Source organism: Tupaia chinensis, unplaced genomic scaffold, assembly GCF_000334495.1.
Source record: "Tupaia chinensis unplaced genomic scaffold, TupChi_1.0 Scaffold000317_1, whole genome shotgun sequence".
Lineage (NCBI taxonomy): Eukaryota > Metazoa > Chordata > Mammalia > Scandentia > Tupaiidae > Tupaia > Tupaia belangeri.
Window position 1 is genome coordinate 1,544,975 of NW_006159810.1, and position 23,210 is coordinate 1,568,184.

Here is a 23,210-nt window from a genome sequence, read left to right on the forward strand (position 1 = left end):
TCATCCTCACTGTAAGGCTGCATTTGTATTTTTTTTTAAAGGCACCTCACATTTTCTAGCTATTGCCTTCTGATGATATTTGTTTTGTTAAAAAGCTTGAATGTTCAATGGAAATACTTCAATACTGAGAATGGAATATTTTTCAATTCACATTTGAATAGCCAGGTTTTCTTACATTCAGATTTTAATAAACTAGAATGACAATCTTTAAAACAAGCTTGCTAGCCTATAATGAATATAGTATATACAGTAATTTAAACATTCAGAACTATATATTATACTGCAAAAGCAACAGCACAACTTGTCATACTCATCATTACCTGCTGTGTACACTACCTCCCAAAATGAAAATACAAAACAGTAAAATGCACCTATTTCTACAATATATATAATATATATTTATAAAATATACATACATTTTAGACACTTTCAAATAAATCTTCATAATTATCTCCAAAAGAAATTTATAGCAAGAATACTGAAGGAATGAAAGTCAGATAAACAAAAAATTTCTCACAAAGTTCATTATCAGTGTTGCAGCTCTATTTCCCCCTTTTTAGCCATAACTAAAATGATTATAAAAGCTAAATACTTTGCATAACTAATTATTTGTTTAATGGCAAAAATTTCTAAACTTGTTTAATAGAAAAATACTGATGGTCATTATATCACTTATGTTAAATATCTTTCTGTGGTTTGAGTAGCAAACGAGCTCCATATGACAGCTGAGTTTTGAGAAGGGTGCTGCAAGCTCCCAGAGATGTATCCATAGCATATGAAAATAAGGCAGGGACCCACACCTCCTACTGATTTTCATACTATACCAATACATCTTGTCCAAAATATTTACAAATCAAGCACTAAGAAAGCATTTTAGTAATTGTTTAAATCTTGAATTTGTTCATTTTGTTAATTTTCATAAAAACTGCCATCGGCTGGGGGAAAAGTCAGACATATATACATGCTACTCTCTGGTTGGAAGACAGCTTTGGCTCATCTCTAGGCTAAGATCATATGGCGCCAGTGGAGAAGACTCTGTGCACAGTCTCCAGTGGCATAGCACTGGCTTTTCTAAGGAACTTTCAACAGTTCCATCATTTGCACTACAGTCTATATATCTCATGGTTATTTTCTACTCATTAACAGAAAACTTTCACCATGATCCTTAAAATGAACAGGGAAAAAGAATGTCTTGGTTTTCAGAATTTCAGTGACATAAGTAAAGCAGGCACTGAAGACCTTAGAAGGTAATTAAAGCAGTAACTGGTAAAAAACAATAGCTTTATAATCATCTGTCATAAATATACCAAGTAAGGGTACCTGACTGCAATTTTCCAATATCCTTCTAGAAATCCTAGGTCATCAACACCCTTTCTTCACTCCCTGGAGAACCAAAAGGAACTTACTAAATTTACAAGGTGGTATTCTCTATCTGCATGAAAAGATAAACATTTACCTTGTAGCTCATGTCTAGGTCAATTCATTTGATTATATAAATGAGTCTCTTAAGCCTGCTTGTTAACCAAAGCACAAAGCTGAAAATGAAAAGGAAGCTGTGTTATACTACAGCGTATCTGTGTAACAATCAGGCAAATTTAGCAGAGGTTTTAGCTTTCAAGAAATTGTATCTATATATTACAGAATTCTAGAGGCAGACAAGCAGAAATTCTAAGAAATATCATCAATTATTATCCATATCACTACTAGGCTAGAATATTTCTTCAAGGACTATGTGTGTGTTATCAAAAGTATCATTGCTATGACAATGAAATATGTGGGATAGGAATGTCAAAATTATTTTAATGGATCAAAATATTTATGGATGTAATTCTTAAATTCTGTCTGAGGGTCTACTACACATACCTTTTGGTGAAAAACTGAACATTAATATTTTCTAATTTTTAGATTTGTCTCTCTCTCTATGTATATAATTTAGGGTAAAAAGAGAGAGAGAGAAAGAGGAGAGGTGTAATAGTTGTAGAGATGAGGTCTGTATATTAGGGGACTAAGTTTAAGAAGTGGAATCATGGGAATCCCAAAAGCTAACACATATAGGTCACAGGTAAGGTGGGCTCAGAGAAGCCTGACTTTTTAAGAAATAGTTTTTCTCCAGGTTCAATACTCATTCACTGCTTATTAAAACATGTATTTTCCAATTCAACAATGGGGAAAAGATAAAGAAAGAGAAAACCTTTTAGCCCATTTTAGACACTGAACTCTTCCATTTAGATTTCCAGGAGGTTTTTTTCCTTGGAGATATTAATAAAGGTCTTGTGGGGTACAAAACATTTGCTTTAATTAGTAATTCTGTCTGATGTTAACCACACTCTTTGGACTATTGAAACAATAATTATGAATTATTTTCCACATCAGATATCATGAATGAAAAGACAAAAAAGAGCAGAGAACATCTGAAGCATTGTTATGTAGGTTTTGATAAATGAATACCAGAAAATAACTTTCGTCTTTTCAGTCACTGAAAGGTAAAAAATTTCACCAATATTAAATCATCACTGGTACTATAAATACCACACGAATAAAGTGAATTTTAAAATAGAAATCATTATAGAGATATTCCCTGTTCACCCTTAAAACTAAACAGAATCTCGAAACTGAATAAGTTAAATCCTTTAGTATAAGCAGACTTTACCAACTACTTTTTGTAATAGTGAGGGCTTGACAAACTTGAGGATGGTACCAAATCTATCTTGAAAACTGTAATACAACATAAAAATCTGCTTGTAAACTAAATATTTGTTTAGTATTTCTGAATAATAATATATTTAACATATTGCATTTCTTTTTCTTCCCCAACAGGTAAAATGCTTTTACAGGTGTTTATGTGAAAAGGAGAACTAAATTAAAAACTCATTGTAACACTGCCCAGTCATTATAAACGAAGGCGTTAGTATAGTAGATATGATAAAGATTACTGTTTTGACTATCTAATGTGTTTAATGAGATTTCTCAGAGCAGAATTAGGTCCAAGTTTCTGCTCTTCCTCTGCTCATTCCCAGCCATCAAGCTGTTCAATCATCCATAACAGCATGCCTTATTTACTCAATATGGATATGCTACACCTGTATTCGCCCAGGCCTGCCTAGCGAATCACAACCATCTCTGAAATAAAAATGCCTATTTGGGGGGAAAATGTGGAACAGTTTTCAGGCTCGTGGATTTAGCTGAGCTTGCAGCAACCTGAACAAACCTTAGTTTTAGAAAACAGTATACGAATTGCAAAACTATACTTTAACAAATGTTCTCTGTGCTCCTTCAGAACAAAAGGGCAGGAAGAGTTGATTCTTGCCCTGGTCTTCTGTATCTCTTTTGTGCAGCTGATTATTTATAAAGAGCTAGAAGATGAAGGATGATGCATTGTGTCATACAAACACTTTGGCTAGTGCATCAGCTCCAGCACTAGCTATGTAGCATTTGGATGGGTGGAAAGCTACATCATGAATCGATTCTTCAAACTTTTTCCGATGAGCTGTGAACTCCTGAATACATGTCTTACTTTCTAGATTCCATAAACGTATTGAACAGTCATGACCTATACCAAAAGAAATTGAAAAGAAAAATTACATTAACATGAAAATTATAAGGACACATAAAGTAATACATAATTGATGTACTTACTGCCAGACATCAAGTACAGGCCATTAGGATCAACTGCTAAACTTGTAACAGCTTCTAGGTGGGCTACCATAGAGTGGATCAGTTTGCCTGGAAAAGATTGTTGTTACTCACTATTAATGACTTTCCACATCTTGAACATATGCCAGCTACCATGTTACACTGGTTTCTCCAGTCGTCCCTCTCTGTGCACTTACTCTATCTACAGCTCTTTCCATCAGCTAAAATAATAAATGTCTCTCTCCTGTTTTTAGTGCTGGTAATGGTGAGGGACAAAAACAAATTTCAGATTACACTTTCGTCTTTTAAGTCACAATACAGAATTCTATAATCTCCATACAATCTCTCCTCTAAGCCATGCTCATTAATTAGAACTTAGACTTTATTAATCACCTGTTTTGCATCCTCTACCTACAGGCAACTTATACAGGTGATGGAAACAGAGTTCAAATTCACAGAGAGAAGAAACTAAGACAAAGACAAAGGAACAGAAAGAAAACATGCTACAATTTCAGTACAAATATATAGAAAAGGAGTAAAAATATTAAATTACTTATCACAGGCAGCTAAGCAAAGTCACCAAAAGTCAATATATTACCAAAGTCCCTAGCAGATACTTAGGTGAATATGGTTGCTACCACAGGTGCTTCCCTCCCAGTTCGTCATGAATTTCCCTCAAATGGTAAAATATTATGCAATAAAAATGAGAAAAGCTCATAGATCCCAATTCAAATAAACCAGGACCAAATAGCTGATATTACAATACAGAACAATCAGTTCATGTAAAAATGAATAAAATAAACCAAATTACCTAGGTGGGAATTTTCCGTCTGTAACACTGAATAAGACTATTTAATACTGAATAACTGAATATCATGTACAGCTATTTGATAATTAAACAATTTTATTAAGCAAAATATATTTTTGCATATGCCTCTACTTTCAAAATGTTTCTACTTTCCTTATGTATTTCAATAGATCATAGCAAAAGACCTTTTTATTGTTATTTGAATGAATTTTTTATGTGTCTGTAGTGATAACCTTAGCTCTTAGGCTTAAATATAGCTCCTAATCATTTTTTTTTTAAGATTAATTTAATTGGGAACCAGCAGTTAGCGTAATGGCTATGTCGCTGGACTTCCATGTAGTTGACCGCGGTTCGAATACCGGACCCGGTGGCTTAGAACTCACGCCGGGCGCGTGTGCGTGTGTGCCCAAGATCCCAAGAGGAGAATGGAGGAGAAGGGATTGTGGCGTGACCATCCCCCCTGGGGGGTGATTTCTCACTTTCTGTATCTATGTCTCTCCTCTGTCTGGCGAGCGCACGGGCCCTATAGTGAAAACCTCTCCAAAAAAAAAAAAAAAAAAAAACAAATAAAAAAAAAAAAAAAAAAAAGATTAATTTAATTTGGGCTGGCAAGTGGCGTGGTAGTTAAGGGCGCTGGACTCCCACATAGTCAACCACTCAAGTCTTGGACCTCGCAGCTTGCTTTCTCACTATCACTCTCCCTCTCTCTCTGGTAAAACTGAATACTACTACTAAATACAATTAAATAAATTCTAAAAAGATTTATTTAATTTAATTTATTATTATTATTACTATTTTTTAATTTGACTGGAGAGAGGCAAAGAAAGAGAGTGAGAAAGCAAGCCACCAAGCTTGAGACTAGACCCATGGTCAGCCAGGTGGGAGTCCAGCACCCTAACTACCATGCAACTTGCCGACCCTCCTACTCACTATTAAATAAACCAAAATGATCCTACATCTAACATGAATACAAATCAAGTCTTAGCAGATCTGAATGGAACAAACAGAAACAGAGTTAGGAATGTATTCATGTTTCAGTGCCTATTCTCTGACTAAGAAGATGCCAAAAGGCATCAAAATTAGCCTTAAAAAAAAAATGGGATTATTTTTTGCTTTAACAAAAATCATGATTAATTATTATTGATTTATTAAACATCACTAAACTTTAACAAATGCTTACCTGTATTGTTATCATAGAATTTGATGTGCCTGTCTTCATGAGCAGTGATGCTGATTGGAAGAGTGGGATGACTGATGACTCTATTTATTTGGCAGGAAGAAGTGGCTACTAAAAAGAAAAAAATTAAAGAATACAAATTAATCAAAGCTATAATTTTTTTCATATGAAGAAATGAATACTTACCTAAGACATTAGCTAAATAAAGTGGCACTGTCTTTCCTTCATTTGCTTTTCATCTATTTCAATGTTAGGAAATAAGAACTGGCTGAGCTATACTATACTGAGAAATTTAGAGGTGCCTAAGAATGAGAATTTCCTTCTCCGGGAAGCAGCAGTTAGCGTAATGGCTATGTCGCTGGACTCCCACGTAGTCGACCACGGTTCTCATCCCAGACCCGGTAGTTTAAAACCCACGCCGGGCGCGTGTGCGTGCGTGCCCAAGATCCCGAGAGGAGAATGGAGGAGAAGGGACTGCGGCATGGCCACCCCCTCTGGGGGGTGATTTCTCGCTTTCTGTCTCTCTCTGTCTGTCTGGCAAGCGCACGCGCCCTATAGTGAAAAACCTCTCAAAAAAAAAAAAAAAAAAAAAGAATCTCCTTCTCCAATACCTGCTATCTATATAGGTGTCTCCTAAAAATGAGCCTGGAGCCATGGACATTTCTCATCCTACAATGACTTGTACTATTTTTGCTACTTTAATAAAGTTCCATAATCAATTACATGTATATAATTTCCAAATTCTAACCTCAGTTTTTAACTTTATTTTAATTTGACCAGAAAGGGATAGAGCGAGAGAGAGAGAGAAAGAGGGAAAGTGAGAAAGCAAGTCGCCAGGTCCAGGACTCAATAGGACTCAAACCATGGTCAGCCATGTAGGAGTCCAGCACCCTTAACCACCAGGCCACCTGCCAGCCCTCTAATTTCACTTTTATCACATAGTTACCATCTAAGGTAACATGACGAAGAGAGTTTCTTTTTTTGCTATAGGGCACATGCATTTGCCAGAAAGACAGAGAGACAGAAAGTGAGAAATAACCACCACCACATCCCCCCTCACACCCCATGGGATGGCCACGCTGCAATCCCTTCTCCATTCTCCTCTTGGGATCTCAGGCACACACGCACATGCGCCTGACATCAGTTTAAGCCACCGGGTCTGGGACTCGAACCACAGTCAACTACATAGGAGTACAGTGACATAGCCATTACACCAATTGCAAGTCCCCAAAAAGAGTTTCTTAACCCTTAAATCTTTGCTTCTTTACTCTTCCACATAATAGAATAGAAACGGCTATTCAAAAGTATACCAGATTTGGAATCTTACAAGAGCGTCTGAACAATACTTTTTGAGTACTACTTCATAGTGTTCAAAGAGATTTCATCTGTCAGGACCAGCAGTTGGCATAATGGCTATGTTGCTGGACTCCCACATAATCGACCACGGTTCGAGTCCCGGGCTCGGTGGGTTAAACTCACGCCAGGCGCGTGTGCATGCGTGCCCAAGATCCCGAGAGGAGAATGGAGGAGAAGGGATTGTGGCATGGTCATCCCCCCTGGGGGGTGATTTCTCACTGTCTGGCTCTTTCTGGCGAGCGCACATGCCCTATAACAAAAACCTCTCCAAACAAAAAGATTTAAATTGTCTGCACAATGATAGAAGAAGGCTACACATATCAGTTAAGCCCATATTACAGTGACTGCATGACAGACTTCATGCCATCCTTTCCCTAGAGCTAGAAAAGGCTGTGATGCCCCACAAATCAACAGACAAAACCAGTAACTACTGTGACTCTGCCCTACCCAGATGACTCATGCAAATCAGACAACTGCCAAAATAGATTCCTAAACCATCACAGATTCTTCTTGAAGGCCTTTTATCAAAAGGAAATCAACAGTTAATCATTTAAGTTTAGTGATTTAAAAGATATTTTTTATTGGGGACCAGCAGTTAGCGTAATGGCTATGTCGCTGGATTCCAATGTAGTCGACCGCAGTTCGAGCCCCAGACCCAGTGGCTTAAACTCACATCGGGCAAGTGTGCGTGCGTGCCCAAGATCCTAAGAGGAGAATGGAGGAGAAGGGATTGTGGCGTGGCCATCCCCCCGGGGGGTGATTTCTCGCTTTCTATCTCTCTGTCTCTCTCTGTCTTTATGGCGTGCACACGTGCCCTATAGCAAAAAAACTCTCAAAAAAAAGATTTTTTATTAAGAAAAAATCTACATAGTGATAACACTAATTAAAGATATGTCTCTATGTCTCTCTCTGTCTGGTGAGCGCACGCGCCCTATAGTGAAAAAAAACCTCTCCAAAAAAAAAAGGAATAAATAGGCTTGATGAATTTATATTCACATAATAGAAAACATAACTAAAAAGTCTCTAATCTTATTGAAATTTCAGTGTAGTTCCTAGAAAGATGGTATCTTAAACATTTAAGATCTTTTACAATACTAACTGCAGAATGTTATTCAGCCTATTATTATTCATATACAGTACTGAAGTGTTCAAGAAAAAAGTCACTTTATCACATTTATTAAGTTTTTGATCAGCCATATTCAACTTAGATGATCCTAACTAAAGAGATGTTTAGTTTCAAAACTCCGGCTATTACTTTTTTTCCTGGCTAACACGCCACTAAGCAATATCCTCTGCTATAAGGTCTAACAAGAGAAAAACAGTAACAATAAAAAAGAAACACTTTAATTGAAATATCCCATATATTTTGAGAAGGAAGTTTTTAAGAACAGCTTCATGTATTTTGAAGGCTAGGAAATTAATACAATATAGGACCTGTTCCATGGTGTAGGACTAACGTGCTACTCAAAAACACCCAGATCACACTTGGTGATCACAGTTCAAACCCCTGGCCTGGTCAGCCTGAAACTCACACAGCACACACGCAAGTGCCCAGCATCTGACAGGCTGAGGACTAGAGGATAGGGACTGCAGCATGACCAGACTCTGTGGAGGGTACTCATCTCTTTCTCTCTGCCTCTTTCTCACATGCACACATATGAGTTCTATTATGAATAAAGGAAAAAAATTAACGATATGATAGAAATCAAATCATGGGAGCAGGCGTAAGAAAATTCTTATTTTACAAACACGTTTATGGAAGCTTCTCTATTTGTAAACCAGAGAAGTAGGCGATTCAACAGTGCCAGCATTCCAACTTTGTTAAACCTACAAAATCTTAAATGGACTTTCCCGTGGTGGCACCGTTTAAGAAGCAGATGAAAGCTACTCTACCGTTTGCACATTCTAATCACTTTCCAGTATCACAAGAAATTTTTACTTATATGTTAGTCCTAGAGTATGCAGCTGGTAAAACCAGAGGCTACATTTAGTACTACTGCAAAGAGACAGTTTTCATCCACCAATGTTGTACATGTATGAACATGGTGTACTATATACTTTAACACACCCCATACTTTGTATTGGAGAGTACAATACTGTAAATCCTAAAAGCACCACTATTTTAGCATAATAAAAGAAAGTCCAGGGAACCAGTAGTTAGCGTAATGGCTATGTCGCCCACGTAGTTGACCGCGGTTCGCGTCCCGGACCCGGTGGCTTAAAACTCACGCCGGGCGCGTGTGCGTGCGTGCCCAAGATCCCGAGAGGAGAATGGAGGAGAAGGGATTGTGGCGTGACCATCCCCCCTGGGGGGGTGATTTCTCGCTTTCTGTCTCTATGTCTCTCTCTGTCTGTCTGGCGAGCGCACGCACCCTACAGTGAAAATCTCTCCAAAAAAAGAAATAAAAAAAAAGAAAGTCCAGGGACCAGCAGTTAGCGTAATGACTATGTCGCAGGACTCCCATGTAGTTGACTGCGGTTTTAGTTCCAGACCCATTGTGGCATGGTCATCCCCCCTGGGGGGGTGATTTCTCGCTTTCTGTGTCTCTGTCTCTCTCTGTCTTTCGGGCGAGCGCACGTGCCCTATAGCAAAAACCTCTCCAAAAAAAAAAGAAAGTCCATAGAGCTCCTATATAGACTACTCCAGATAACTTTGCTTCTTTGATTCTTGTAGCTTATTGTAATTGCTTCCAAGAAATTCAAGGTCATTATCATTGTATTATACAAAATAAGTGCTTTGATTAACAAAGCTATGTAGATTTTTTTTAATTTTTAAAAAACCTGTGGAGACAGTGATCTTGTCTATAAAATATGATAGCCCTTTCAGTATAATGTCTTAAAGATTATGCCTTTAATATCTGTTGGGAAGGAAATTTCCAGACATTTCAAATTTCACTATATGTTTCCTTTTCTGTTTACGTAGGGAACAATGTTTACAGTCATGTGTACAGTGGGGGTCTACAACAAGAAATGTACATTTTCAACAATTTTTTAATGATTTAACAGTTTTTGTAAATCATTTTCAGGCTTTTGCAACTGTAGGTTCTCACTGTGAATCTCTTGCTTGCTCATGCATAAGTACATTTGCAATATCAAATATACAGGTTTAGTATTTCTGCCTGTTAGTGACTGTTTCACATGTGTAACGTTTTGGTTGAGATGTTAAATGGTGAACGAGTACTATGGATGTGAATGTGGGAAGTAATTTTAATTGTGTAATTAGTCACAAGGCCTAATTTACGGTAACTGTTGTTGTTTTATTTAACAATGCCTTGTTGCTTTGTATGCATTCATGTTTGGGTGTAAAGATTGTGTGTCTATCCAACAGGGAGCCACAGTATTTAAACTAACCAATCTAATGTTACAACTACTTTAAGTCTTAATTAAAGTGGTGCAGTTTTGTATAACTTAGCATCAGTAGTTCAATAAACTTGGATTGCCATGCCAAAAATAAAAAAATAAAAAAATAAATTGAAAGACAGAGTGGACAGAGAAACACAAACAGGAAGACATGCACAAGCACATACACAAACATGTGCACACATATACACATGCATACATACAAACACACACCCCCAAAAAAATCTTTTTTTTTTTGCTATAGAGCACATGCGCTTGTCAGAGTGAGTGTGTGAGTGAGAGAGAGAGAGAGAGAAATCACCTTCCGGGGGGATGGCCATGCATTGTGCTAGCATGATTTTCAAGTTGCCAGGTCTGGGACTTGAACCATGGAGTCAGCTATGTGGGATCCAGCCATGCCACCTGCTGGTCCCAAAAATATGATTACTTTTAAAGCTAATTCTCAGATTAAAACAACAGAATATGTGTACATGGTTTTCTTTCTCAAGTTCAACCTAAACTGTGATTGCCTGGAATATGACTAATGGCAGAAAGCAATGGCTTAAAAGACCAAAAACCAGAAAGATTCTATAATATCTTCTTCATAACCTGAGAAAAAGATTCTACCGTATCTTCTTCATAACTCAAGAAAGCATTTATTTCCTGACTTCCTATATCCAATGAAAAGCTTCAACTATGTGATTCTAAAGAGATACGATATGATCTATAGTCTAGTCAGTATTGAGCTGTATTAAGATACAGCAATATAAAATTAGATTGATTAAAAAATGAAATTATGGGGCCAGCAGGCAGCATGTGGTTAAGGTGCTGGATCCCACATAGCCATCCCATCTCAGGGGTTCAAGTCCCTGACCTGCCAAGCTCATACCAGGAGCTTGTCTGTGAGCACCCAAAATCCCAAGAGGAGAATGGAAAAGAGATTACGACACGGCCACCCCCCTCTCCTGGGGGTGTGGGGTACCCTCTTTCTCCTCTCTCTCTCTCTGGAGAGTGCATATGACCTATGGCAAGAAAAATCTTAATAAAAAAAAAAAAAGTCTATGGAAAATGAAAAATAGATTAAATTTCCATTCAAAATAAATACTGCTTTCTTCAAAAGGAACTGAAAGTTGCTTGGTATAAAATTAAACTTGACTCACAATTTTGGAACAGCTCAAATGCTCTTTCATATAACATACGTATAATTGGGCAAAACTTGATCAAATTTTTAAATTATTTATTAAATTTTTATAAATTATCTTTTTAATTTGCTACAAGGCACACAGGCTCATTAGAGGGAGACAAAGAGAGTGAGAGGAGAGCAAGAGTGAGAGTGGGAAAGTGATAAAGCAAGTTGCCAGGCCAGAGACTCGAACCTTAGTCAGTCATGTGGGAGTCCAGCACCTTAACCACCACACCATCTGCTGGCCCCTAATCAAATTCTTAAAATCAACTGTAAGTCATCATATCCTTCTAAGTATGTTCTAAGATTTAGAAGGCAGAACACTTTATAAAGACAAGCATTTTTCATAGTTGACTCTAGTAGCTCTAATTTTGATTAAATTTAAAAAATTGAACCAAACACAGACTATTTAAAATTGGTATACATACTTGTATCTTGATTGGATTCTAAAGTGAGAATGCGTTGTTGCGTTTCCATGTTAAAGATGCTTGTATATCCTTTGCTGAATGATGCTACCATATGGCTTGGGTCACTGCTAACTAGATCCACCGAGGCAGGGATTCCCAGTTCTGAAAGATTCAGAATATATTCAAAGAAAATAGCAATTAAAGGCTCTATTCAGTAATGTGATTAAAATACACCAAAGCAAATAATGGTACTATTTCCGTAAGAAGCAAATAAGGCTTGCCATTAGAATAAAATTAGGTCATAACTATACAATGAAGATTATTTCTTTTGTTAACTTTTAGCCTTTGTCTATTTTAATCTTTACGTGATTAGTAGACCTTCTGTTATCAGCTAATATATTTATGGAATGCAACCCTATACTCAAAAAGGAAACAGAGGGCCAGTCCCATAGACTAGTGGTTAAGAGAAGGTAGATTCTACTTGGTGATGATAGTTCAAATTTCAGACCTGGAAGCTTGAAAACATACTGGGTACATGTGACTGCAAGTCCCAAATCCTGGCAGGATGGAGAAATGAAGAATGTACTGTAGAATAACCTTGCCTAACTGGAGGGTCCTTTCTCTCTCTCCCTCTCTCTGCCTCTCACTGGTGAACATATGCACCCTTTGGCAATTAAAAAGAAAAAAATTCCCAAGTGGAAAACACGTATGGACTACAAGTTTTGCTGCTCCTACTTCAAACTGGTGCTGCACGTGGTTTTTAAATTCTTGATGTAATGGACCAGCAGATGGCATAATGTTTACGTCACCAGACTCCCATGTAGTCAACCACAGTTCAAGTCCTGGACCCAGTAGCTTAAAACCCACACTGAGCCCATATGCGAGCATGCCCCAAATCCTGAGAGAATGGAGGAGAATAGGTTGTGGTGTAGCCATCCCCTCTGGGGGCATGATTTTTCACTTTCTGCCTGTCTCTGTCTCTGTCTCTGTGGTGAGTGCACATGTCCTATAGCAAAAATATCTCAAAAAAAAAAAATCTTGATTTTAAAAACACAACTCTTGGAGGAAGGGATCTCTATGAATAGTGGGTTTTTTTGTTGTTGTTGTTTTTTCGCCTGTGTCTCATGCACACACACTTTCACACATGCCAGCTGGTAGCATGGTGGTTAAGGTGGCTGGACTCCCACATGGCTGACCATGGTTAGAATCCCGGGCCTGGCAGCTAACTTTCTCATTTTTCCTTCTCTCTATCTGTCTCTCTCTATCAACTTCAAAATAAAATAAAATAATGAAAAAAAAAAAAAAAAAGTTAAATAATTCTAAAAAAAAAAAAAAAAAAATTTAAAAAATTTAAAAAAAAAAAAAAAAAAATTTAAAAAATTTAAAAAAAAAAAAAAAAAAATTTAAAAAATTTAAAAAAAAAAAAAAAAAAATTTAAAAAATTTAAAAAAAAAAAAAAAAAAGGAAAAAATAGAAGATCTGGGCATGGTGTTACATGTTTGTGGTCTCAGTTTGCAGGTTAAGGCAGAAGATTATGGCATGGCAAGGCCCTGTCTTTAAAAAATAAACAGAAAAACAAACTCAAACTAAAATGAAATACTAGTCCATATTCACCAGAACTAAACAAATGACACCACCAAATGTTGTCAAGGACATAAAACAACTGGAACTCTCCTATGCTGCTGTCAGTAGTATAAAACACTCCAACCACTTAGAAAAAAAATGGGATGATTTTACATCAAGTAAACTATCTGAGACCAGACGGTGGTATGGTGGTTAAGGTGACAGACTCCCACATGGCCAACCATGGTTTAAGTCTAGGACCTGGTAGAGCTTGCTTTCTCACTTTCTTGCTCTGTCTCTTTCTGGTGAGCGCATGTGCTCTATAGCAAATTAAAAAACAATAGTAATAATAGTTAATAAAATTAAATAATTTTTAAATAAATAAAAATAAACACCACTCTGAAGTCAGTAATTCTACCTCTAGGCTTCTACCCACTTATAAAGAAAAATAAATGAATCTTCACAGCATCTCTGTTCATAATAGCAAAAAATTAGAAACCCAAATGTCTATCAAGGTAAATCGATCATGATTTAATGAAATAGTCTTAAACATTAAAAATTATTAATATGGGGACCATTAGTGTAATGGCTAATGGCTATTTCGCTGGACTCCCATGTAGTCAACCGTGGTTCAAGTCCCGGATCCGGTGTCTTAAACTAACGCCAGGCGTGCGTGCGTGCCCAAGATCCCAAGAGGAGAATGGAGAAGGGCTTGCAGTGTGGCCATTCTCCCTAGGGGGTGATTTCTCACTTTCTATCTCTGTTTCTTTCTGTCTTTCTGGTGAACACATGCGCCCTTTAGCAAAATCCTCTTCGAAAAACAAAGAAAAAATAATTATCAATACGTCATGGATGAACTGCAGAAATATTACAACAAGAGTAAAAAGCCAGATACAAAAGAGTACATACTGTATTTTTTATATGAGTACATACTGTATTTTTTATATGAAGTCTGTTTGGTTTTTTTTTCCTCAAAGGGTGTATGTATGTGTTTATCAGAGACACAGAGAAAGGAACAATGAGAGAGTGAGAAAATAACCCCCATGGGGTATGGTCACATTGCAATCTCTTCTCGATTTCTTCCTTTCAGGATTTTGGGCATGCATGCACATGCACACCTGGTGTGTTTCTCAAGCTGCCAGGTCCTAGACTTGAAACATACAATCTGCCAAGCTACCCTATCCACCACATCACTGGCTGGCCCTTATATAAAGGTTTTAGAATAGATAAAACTAATCTACAAGCAAAGAAATCATGAGTGGGCACCTATGTTTGGAAATGGGGAAGAGAGGATCAACTGAGAAGGATAAAAAGGAACTCTGGGGAGGTAAAAGAAATTCTCTAGGGACCAGCAGTTGGTATAATGGCTATGTTGCTGGACTCCCATGTAGTCGACCACGGTTTGAGTCCTGGACCCAGTGGCTTAAATTCTTGCCAGGCACGTGTGAGTATGTGTCCAAGATCCTGAGAGGAGAATGGAGGAGAAGGGCCCGCAGTGTGGCCATCCCCCTGGGAGGTGATTTCTCACTTTCTGTCTTTCTGGTGAGCGCACGTGCCCTATATCAAAAACCTCTCAAACAAACAAAAGAAACACTCTATGTCTTGATAGGTGCAAGAGTTACAAAGGTGTACTCATTTACCACTCACTGAAATGTGGCCAGAATATCTGTGTTTTTCACTATTTATGACAGGGTCTTCAAAAAAGTTCATAGACTGGGCTAGCAGGTGGCGTGGCGGTTAAAGGCGCTGAACTCCCACATGGCTAACTATGGTTCAAGTCCTGGACCTGACAGCTTGCTTTCTCACTTTTTCTCTCTCTGTCCCTCTCTGGTCAAATTAAAATAAAGTTTTTTTTTTTTTTTTTTAAAGTTAATAGACAATATGCATTATAAAAAAACTATACATGGATTTCATATTTTGCAACAAAATTAGTATTTTTTTTCCAATTTTTCTATAAACTTTTTGAAGTCCCACAGTATAAATTAATATCTCGATTTTTTAAAAAAGTAAAATATGTGTATTCTTTCACCAAACGCTATACTTTTATATATTATATATAATAAGCTGGAAATTTAAACACATAGATTTTGATTGCTTAAAAAAACCTTCAGATTAAATTCAAACAGTAAGAGTTCACAGAATCATTTATTTACTTATTCACTTGCTTACTTGTTTTCAAAATAAGTTGTTTTTATAAAAGATTCAGGAAAACCATTTTTAAAAGCATGTACCTTGGTTATCATTAAACACACTTAGTGCTGGAGCAATTTCAGCTGTACTCCATAAACGCAGAGTGCCATCTGCTGAACAGGACAGCAAACGCTGATGGGCTGCACTGTAAGCCAAACCCCAGACCGCATCCGTGTGGCCTACCAGAGGGCCTCTCAGGACAGAAGGATCTATATAAAGTGCAGATGCAAAATAAGGAGAACAAATTCAAATCATATAGGTACTCAGAGTCCAGAAAAAGTACAATATATAAGCAAAAGCACCTGAGAATAGTATAAAATATATTTCCTAGTCTTATATATTATTTTTCTCAGTTGCAGTGATTAAAAATAGGCTTGGAAATATACAAATGTAATTTTTTTAAGTAATTATTTTATTTAACTTTATTTTATTTATTTTGATTTGAGCAGAGAGGAATAGAGTGAGAGGAAGGGAAAGTGAGAAAGCAAGCTGCCAAGACTGAGATTCGAACCGTGGTCTGCCATGTGGGAGTCTAGCGCCCTTAACCACCATGCCACCTGCTGGCCATACAAATGTAATTTTTTATAAATCAAAACATTAATAAAGATAAATTTTTTCTTAAAAATACTATGCATTGCCTTTTCCCTTTCCTTTTGTCCTTCTATTTGTTTAATTTAAAAAAAGTTAACATATCATTTGAATTAAGTCTACATTTGGGAAAAATCACAACTCACACTCTGAGGAAGTTCTCCCCCACTTCCTTTTCTAAAGCTAAAAGAATACATTTTTGAGTCAAGAGCATGTAAAATTATAGAAGCAGATTTAATCCTCTAAGGAAGGTTTGTCTACTGCAAAGAACAGTGTCTGAGCCTAGATGAAAGCCAATATTTAAGGTAAGAAAAAGAAAAGTTCACTCAAGATAGTGAACAGAAATTATCACAGAGTGCCAAAAAAGTCAACAGAATGGACAAATTTTGAAAAGAAGGATTTGTTAACAGTCTCAGATAGAGCAAATCTAGTAAAACGTAAAATACTCTTAAATCAATTAGGTAATCACTGACTGTCTTGTTATATTAGGTCACTGGAAAAGTCATGACATATTTCTCTATGCAAAAATACATCATAACGCTTCTGACAACCCAATAGCTAAATGATGTCACAAGAAGCCAGGAAGCGGAGAGATGATATACAGGGAAAGGACATGGAATTAGTAATTACAATAGTAATTACGTTTTGTAGACAACACATAAAAGAAAGAAAGATGACAAGGGAAGAGAGAGAGCCTGAGAGGGAAATAGAATCAAGAAAAGGCTTCTTCTTATCTGAGGTGGAAGATTCCTGAATTTACTGATACACTGCAGGGAAGGAGACAGAATAAAGACAGTAAGGATAAAGATGCAAGGCAGCAGGAGAGTGAGAGAGAATGAGAGCTGGAGATATCAGAGTCAAGTCCCAAAGGGAGAGCAAGATTAAAGTATGGTCCTAAAGGAAACTAGAAAGAATAGAGAGGCAAACGAGGACTAGCAGAGACTGGCCTGAGACGGTAGTTAAAGGAGATAGATCATACATGGTTGACCACAGTTTGAATCTTGGCTCGTGGCTTGAAAAACACGCTGGGCGCATATGCACATGTGCCCCAAATGCAACAGGGTGGAGAGACCGAGAAGGGATTGCAGCGTAACCATGCCCCATTGTGGGGAGTGGGGTGCTTTTTCCCTCTCTATCTCTCTGCTTTTCTCTGGCAAGTGTATGGACCCTCTTACAAATTATTAAAAGATAAAAAAGCTAAACAGAAAAGGCTGGCCTGGGACAGAATGAGGGACAGATGATTCTCTGAGGAAAAAGTAAACTAAGTAAGGAAAGGCATGGAACAGATATATTTTTAAGAGAAATGGGGGAAGAGAAAGGAGTTACCTTTCACAAAATATATGTACACGGTCTCTTAAATGCTGTGGAGAAATTGCTGTTAGCTAAATTTCTTATTTTTATTTAGGTTTAGTGGTAAAAATAATTTATAGTGTTAATTAAATTAAAATATGCTTTTAAGACTGACAATAAAATTAAAATATGGTTTTATTACAACAAATACAACCCTTCAAACCATTCTAAAACTTGAGAAAACCAAAATAGCCAATTCCTAAACAGTTTTTACAAGATAATTTACAGTATATCTAATAATTTTATGGTATTGTTCCCAAGACTAAAGGGCACTTCTTAACTTCTGAGACCTTTTAAATATTTTGGTGTTGTACACTTTAAGATATTAATTTCTGTATCTTTCTAATAATCGATTAGAAAGATGACTCTAACATTCACTTTTTTCAAATCTGTTTGTCAAGAATTATGATGAAATATGATTACAGATTAATAAATAATATATCAAGTACTGTACAAATGCATAAGAAAAAGAAAACAACTGCCAATCAAGCCAACATTTCTAATAAGACGTTAATGAGTAGAAAATATTTTTCTCAAGAACATATTTCTTGGGACCAGCAGTTGGCATGGTAGCTATGTCGCTGGACTCCCAAGTAGTTGACCATGGTTCGAATCCTGGACCCAGTGGCTTAAACTCATGACAGGCGTGTGTGCGTGTGTGCCCAAGATCCCAAGAGGAGAATGGAAGAAAAGGGACTGTGGTGTGGCCATCCCCCCTGGGGGGGTGATTTCTTGTTTTCTGTCTCTATCTGTCTCTGTCTTTCTGGTGAGCGCATGCACCCTATAGCAAAAACCTCTCAAACAAAACAAAAAACAAAAACATTTCTTTCATTTAGTATTACATATGAAATTGATTCTTAAACATATTTATTTTTCTTAACAAAATGATGTGGTGGTTCTCTTTTAGCTATTTTTTAAAAAAATACCTAAAATGTCCACAAACGGATGAATGGATTGAAAAAGTGTGGCACATATACTTCATGGAATACTATTCAGCCATAAAAAACAAGGCCCTGGAATTTGATAAAAAGTGGATGAATATGGAAGATCTGTTGCTGAGTAAAGCAAGTCAGGCTATGAAAGAGAGACATTATATGTCTCCCCTTAACAAATACCGACTGTCATCACTCTATGGCAGAGACTGAAAGACTGGAAGACATACAAGCATTAAAAATTGTTATGCACACTAGAGCCAGAGCCAACGTGCAAAGAGTGGGGGAGGGGAAGAACATAGGAAAGGAAATTTGGGGAAAGAAGTGGAGAGGTAGGGCATTTGTGGGACACGGATATGGTTTATTATTTGTTGATGAGGACGTGTGTATGTTATCAACTGGGCTGGGCTGGACTGAGGTGTGTGTCGTGCTGGATAATATACACACACACACACATATATATATAAACTTTACCTTTATATACACTATGAAAAAACATTTTTAAAAAAGTATTCTTTTAGACCTTTGGGGACTCACATACCGTAAGAGTCATAGGGGTCGATGTTGGGATTGGTGGTATTCCAGCCCTGTATCACTCCATCAGTACCTCCACTATAACACTGCTCACCATTGCTGCTCATTACCACACAAAGCACTGGACCTCTGGGAGATAAAATTTAAAAATTAATGGCTATTTTCAAAATCAATCTTAAAATAAGATTTGTTAAAAATAACAACACTTAATTACTCAAATAGCTTTCTATTTTTCCTATTTTTCTACTTTCTACAATGAATAAAAATATTGTTGGGGCTGGCTGGTGTCACAGTGGTTGAGGCAGCTGGATCCTACATGACTGACTGCATAGTTCAAGGCCTCAACCTGCAGTTAGAAAAACATACTGGAAGCACGTGTATGTGTGCTCAAAATCCCAAAAGGAGAAATGAAGAAGGGATTATGATTTGGCCATCCTCCATGGGGAGTGCTTCTCGCTCTTGCACAACACATGATCTCTTTCCCCTTCCTCCAGTGAGCGCATATACCCTCTAGCAAATTAAAAACAAAAAAACAAACAAACAAAAAAAAGTACTTCTATTAAACCATAGGTTGGTAAAGTATGGCCTACAGGTCAAATCCAATCAGTGTTCTCTTCCTGTACAGCCCTCAAGCTAAGAATGGCTTTTACAAGATCAACAAGTAGCATGGAGCTTAGGGCACTGAAACCCAAATCTACATGGTTTGAATGCCAGGCCTGAAGGCTTGAAAATCACAGCAGGCACGTGCCCAAAATCCCAAAAGGAGACTGAAGGAGAAAGGATTGCAGCGTGGCCATCCCACCAGGGAGTGATTTTTCACGTTTTCTCCCTCTCTCTGGTGAGGACATGCACCCTATAAGCAAGAATTAGACCCCCCCAAAAACACACACACACACACACACACACACCTTCCTCAAGCTTAAAGGAAAGCAGGAAAAAAAATTAAATATGTGATCATAATAAAAAAAAAAAGTTCTTAATATTTTTACCTAGGATAGAAAAAAAGAAAGAATTTCAACTTTTTAAAAAATGTACATATATCATTTAAACAAAATGCAAATAAAATCTAATTTCAGCCAGAATCCCTATTTGGTAATGCTAAACTTGTTTTTAACGTTATACTAGACTGCTAGTTTCTTTTACAAAAGAACACTACTAAGTGTAAAAAATACATAACACAAATACATAAGTGAACGAAAATAAAACATCCTAACCAGGTTGTCTTACAATGATGTTGGTTTAAAATGAAGAAAAACTTGGGCCAGCATGGTAATTAAAGTGGCTGGATCCCACATGGCCCACTCCACGATTCGAGTATTGGACCTGGAGGCTTGAAGAACATGCCAGTGACGTGTACGTGGGCCCAAAATCCCAGGAGGAGAAGGGATTGCGTCATGGCCATCTCTCCAGGGGGGTAGTTTCTCATTTTCCCACTCTCTGCCTGAGTGTGTCTCTCTGATGAGTACACATGCCATATAGCAAAAACTAGAGGAAAAAGAGAAAAAAGAGGGACCAGCAGATGGCATAATGGTTATATCGCTGGACTCCCACACAGTCTACCATGGTTCAAGTCTCAGACCTGGCAGCTTAAAACTTATGCTGGGCACATGTGCATGCATACCCAAAATCCCACAAGAAGAATGGTGGAGAAGGAATTACAGCCTGGCCATCCCCCCTGAGGGATGATTTCTTGCTTTCTGTCTCTCCAGTGAGCACACATGCCCTATGGCAAAATGTCTCTCTACAGGACAAGCTGATGGCATAATGATTATGTCACTGGACTTCCACAAGGCTAACCACGGTTCAAGTCCTGGACGTAGAGGCTTGAAAGTCCTGCTGGGCACACCCAAAAGCCAGAGAGGAGAATGGAAGAGAAGGGATTATGGCGTGGCCATCCCCCCCAGGGGGTGACTTCTTGCTTTCTGTATCTCTGTGTCTCTGGTGAGTACATGTACCCTATAGCAAAAATCTCTTAAAAAAAAAAAAAAAGAGAGAAAAAGAGAAAGTGCATACTTACTTATGAGCCCTGAATGTATAGATAGGCTCTACATCGAGAGAAGTACTCCTAAAGCAGAGAGAGAAGATGACTTTTAATCATTCCAAGTTTCAGTAGTAAACAATATGAATGAATATATGTCACAGAATTCCCTTTAGAAATATAAACACTATGGCAACATACTATTCTCAACAGGTTACATAAATAAGTTTACCTAAAACCAATTTCACTTTCAGGACATCAAGAAACAAGATACTTGTTTAGTAATAGTACCTTGTTACAATGATTTAACATTGTATGTCTATTGACTGAGGGAAAGATAGCTTACTTCTGGAGAAACAACACAGGCTTTGAAGGGACACATTTCTGAGTTCAATTTCTAATTATGTTACATTACCAGCCAATTATAGGTAAGTAATTTTTCAAAATTTCAGATCCCTCTATATTTTGAATATAACAAACAAGAAAGGAGATAATACCAAATACTCATGGTATTAAAAATATTCTACAATTAAAACATGATCCAGGACAGAACCAGGCACATAGTAAGATTTCATGAAGGTTAATATGTGTATCCTATATAGTGTAGAAATTGCCCCAGGCAGCAGTTTATTCATTACTCAGAACACTAGAGTGGGTACACTATGGACACTACATAATATTGGCTATGGTCATTAATGGAAACTGGATTTAAAGTCAAGTCCTTACCATTTCTACACATTGCAGTTAGTTTTATGTATATGTTATCTCAAGTCATTTCCCACTTCTAAGTTCAAGGATAATTAGGCCACTATTATTTACATATTTACATAATTTCCTGCTAATACCAGCAAGAAACTTGTTTTGGTATTTTTTTCTTCATTTTAGTTACGAATATATAAGAAAACATTTACATCTCTAGCCTAATGTGACTGCACTAGAATTATAACTAATATATCTTAACTAAAGAACCAGGAAGGAAAAAGGCACAATGTGTAACTAGGAAATAACTTTTCTCTGCTGAAAATACCTGATCCATATGAGTCTGTCTTCCTTTAACAAGATCAGGTAGAGCATAAGATGTGAACTGTAAGTATTTTATCTCCCCTGTGTACATCGACTTGCGAATGTCACTGATTTCTCAATTTGAGCAACAGATTTCCTCTATCAGTAGTAAAATTCCAGCAATCTTCATCATTTGAAGTTCAGTTACTCTTAAAATAGAAACGATGCTTGACACTGCAGAAGGGCTGTTGTTGGCAGATGCTTGTTCTGGACCATGTCACCCAAGGAAGGAGAGATCTCCAATAAGTATCCCACCAAGTGTGATCAGGTCTAGCTAAGGGTTTGATAAAGGGGTTTGTACTAACTTGTGCCCATGATTAGACAGAAACCAAAGTGCTAAGGCAAGCTCTAGCCCTTAGGTAATGGCAACAATGCCTTTTAGTCTAGACACATTGGTGGGTATAGAATATATTGTGCCTAAAAGCTCACAGTCAAAAGACAAGACTGAAACGAGGTCCTCCGCCCCTTCCAATCAGCCCTTTTCTCCTCCACCCCCACAGTGCAAACTCAGTGAACAGTGGGAGAAAAGAGGTTGGAGGTTTGATGATTTTAAACATTCCTATAACTGTTTACAAGGATAGTAGAAACCTTCGGTGTGAATAATGGACTCCCCAAAAATGAAAGTCATTTTAAAACACTATATGTATTAGCCCTATAATCAGCATCCACAAACCCTGGGAAAATCATCGGATAATCCCATTTCTTCCTGAGTGTCAGTTTTCCAACTTAATGTTAGATTACATGAAGGGAAAAGAGCCTAAATTATGTGCCATGATAAAGGAGAGCCAACTAGAGGAGATAATTGGGAAATCTAATAGCAAATAATAAAATACTTTTTTTCCTGCTAAAAACAACTATTAATTAAAATACTCAAATGAAGGAGAATATCCTCACTTTTTGGCTGGTGCTGTTTTCTGCAAATTCCACATTTTTAATGTGTGATCCTCTGATGCTGTTATCAAAACAGGCTCAATGGGGTGAAAAGCAAGGGCTCGAATGCCATCAAAGTGACTTCTCAACGTAAACTTAGGGTTCCATGTCTTCCTCAATGCATCTTTATTGTTTGCTATCTAGTAAAGAAACAAAACAAAGATATCTATGTCATTTAAT

General features: G+C 37.2%; 1 protein-coding gene across 1 annotated transcript in view; it reads right to left on the minus strand.

Annotated features, from left to right (window-relative positions):
* Nucleotides 1-654: 654 nt before the first annotated feature.
* STRN (striatin) overlaps nucleotides 655-23,210 on the minus strand; it is a gene marked incomplete at its 5' end in the record, with an annotated part of 72,532 nt that continues 49,976 nt past the window's right edge. Inside the window, 8 exon segments of the mRNA XM_027772994.1 lie at nucleotides 655-3,550; nucleotides 3,637-3,723; nucleotides 5,622-5,729; nucleotides 11,925-12,065; nucleotides 15,698-15,865; nucleotides 19,068-19,189; nucleotides 21,078-21,125; nucleotides 22,995-23,170. Of these exon segments, the coding sequence (XP_027628795.1) occupies nucleotides 3,381-3,550; nucleotides 3,637-3,723; nucleotides 5,622-5,729; nucleotides 11,925-12,065; nucleotides 15,698-15,865; nucleotides 19,068-19,189; nucleotides 21,078-21,125; nucleotides 22,995-23,170 (1,020 nt within the window).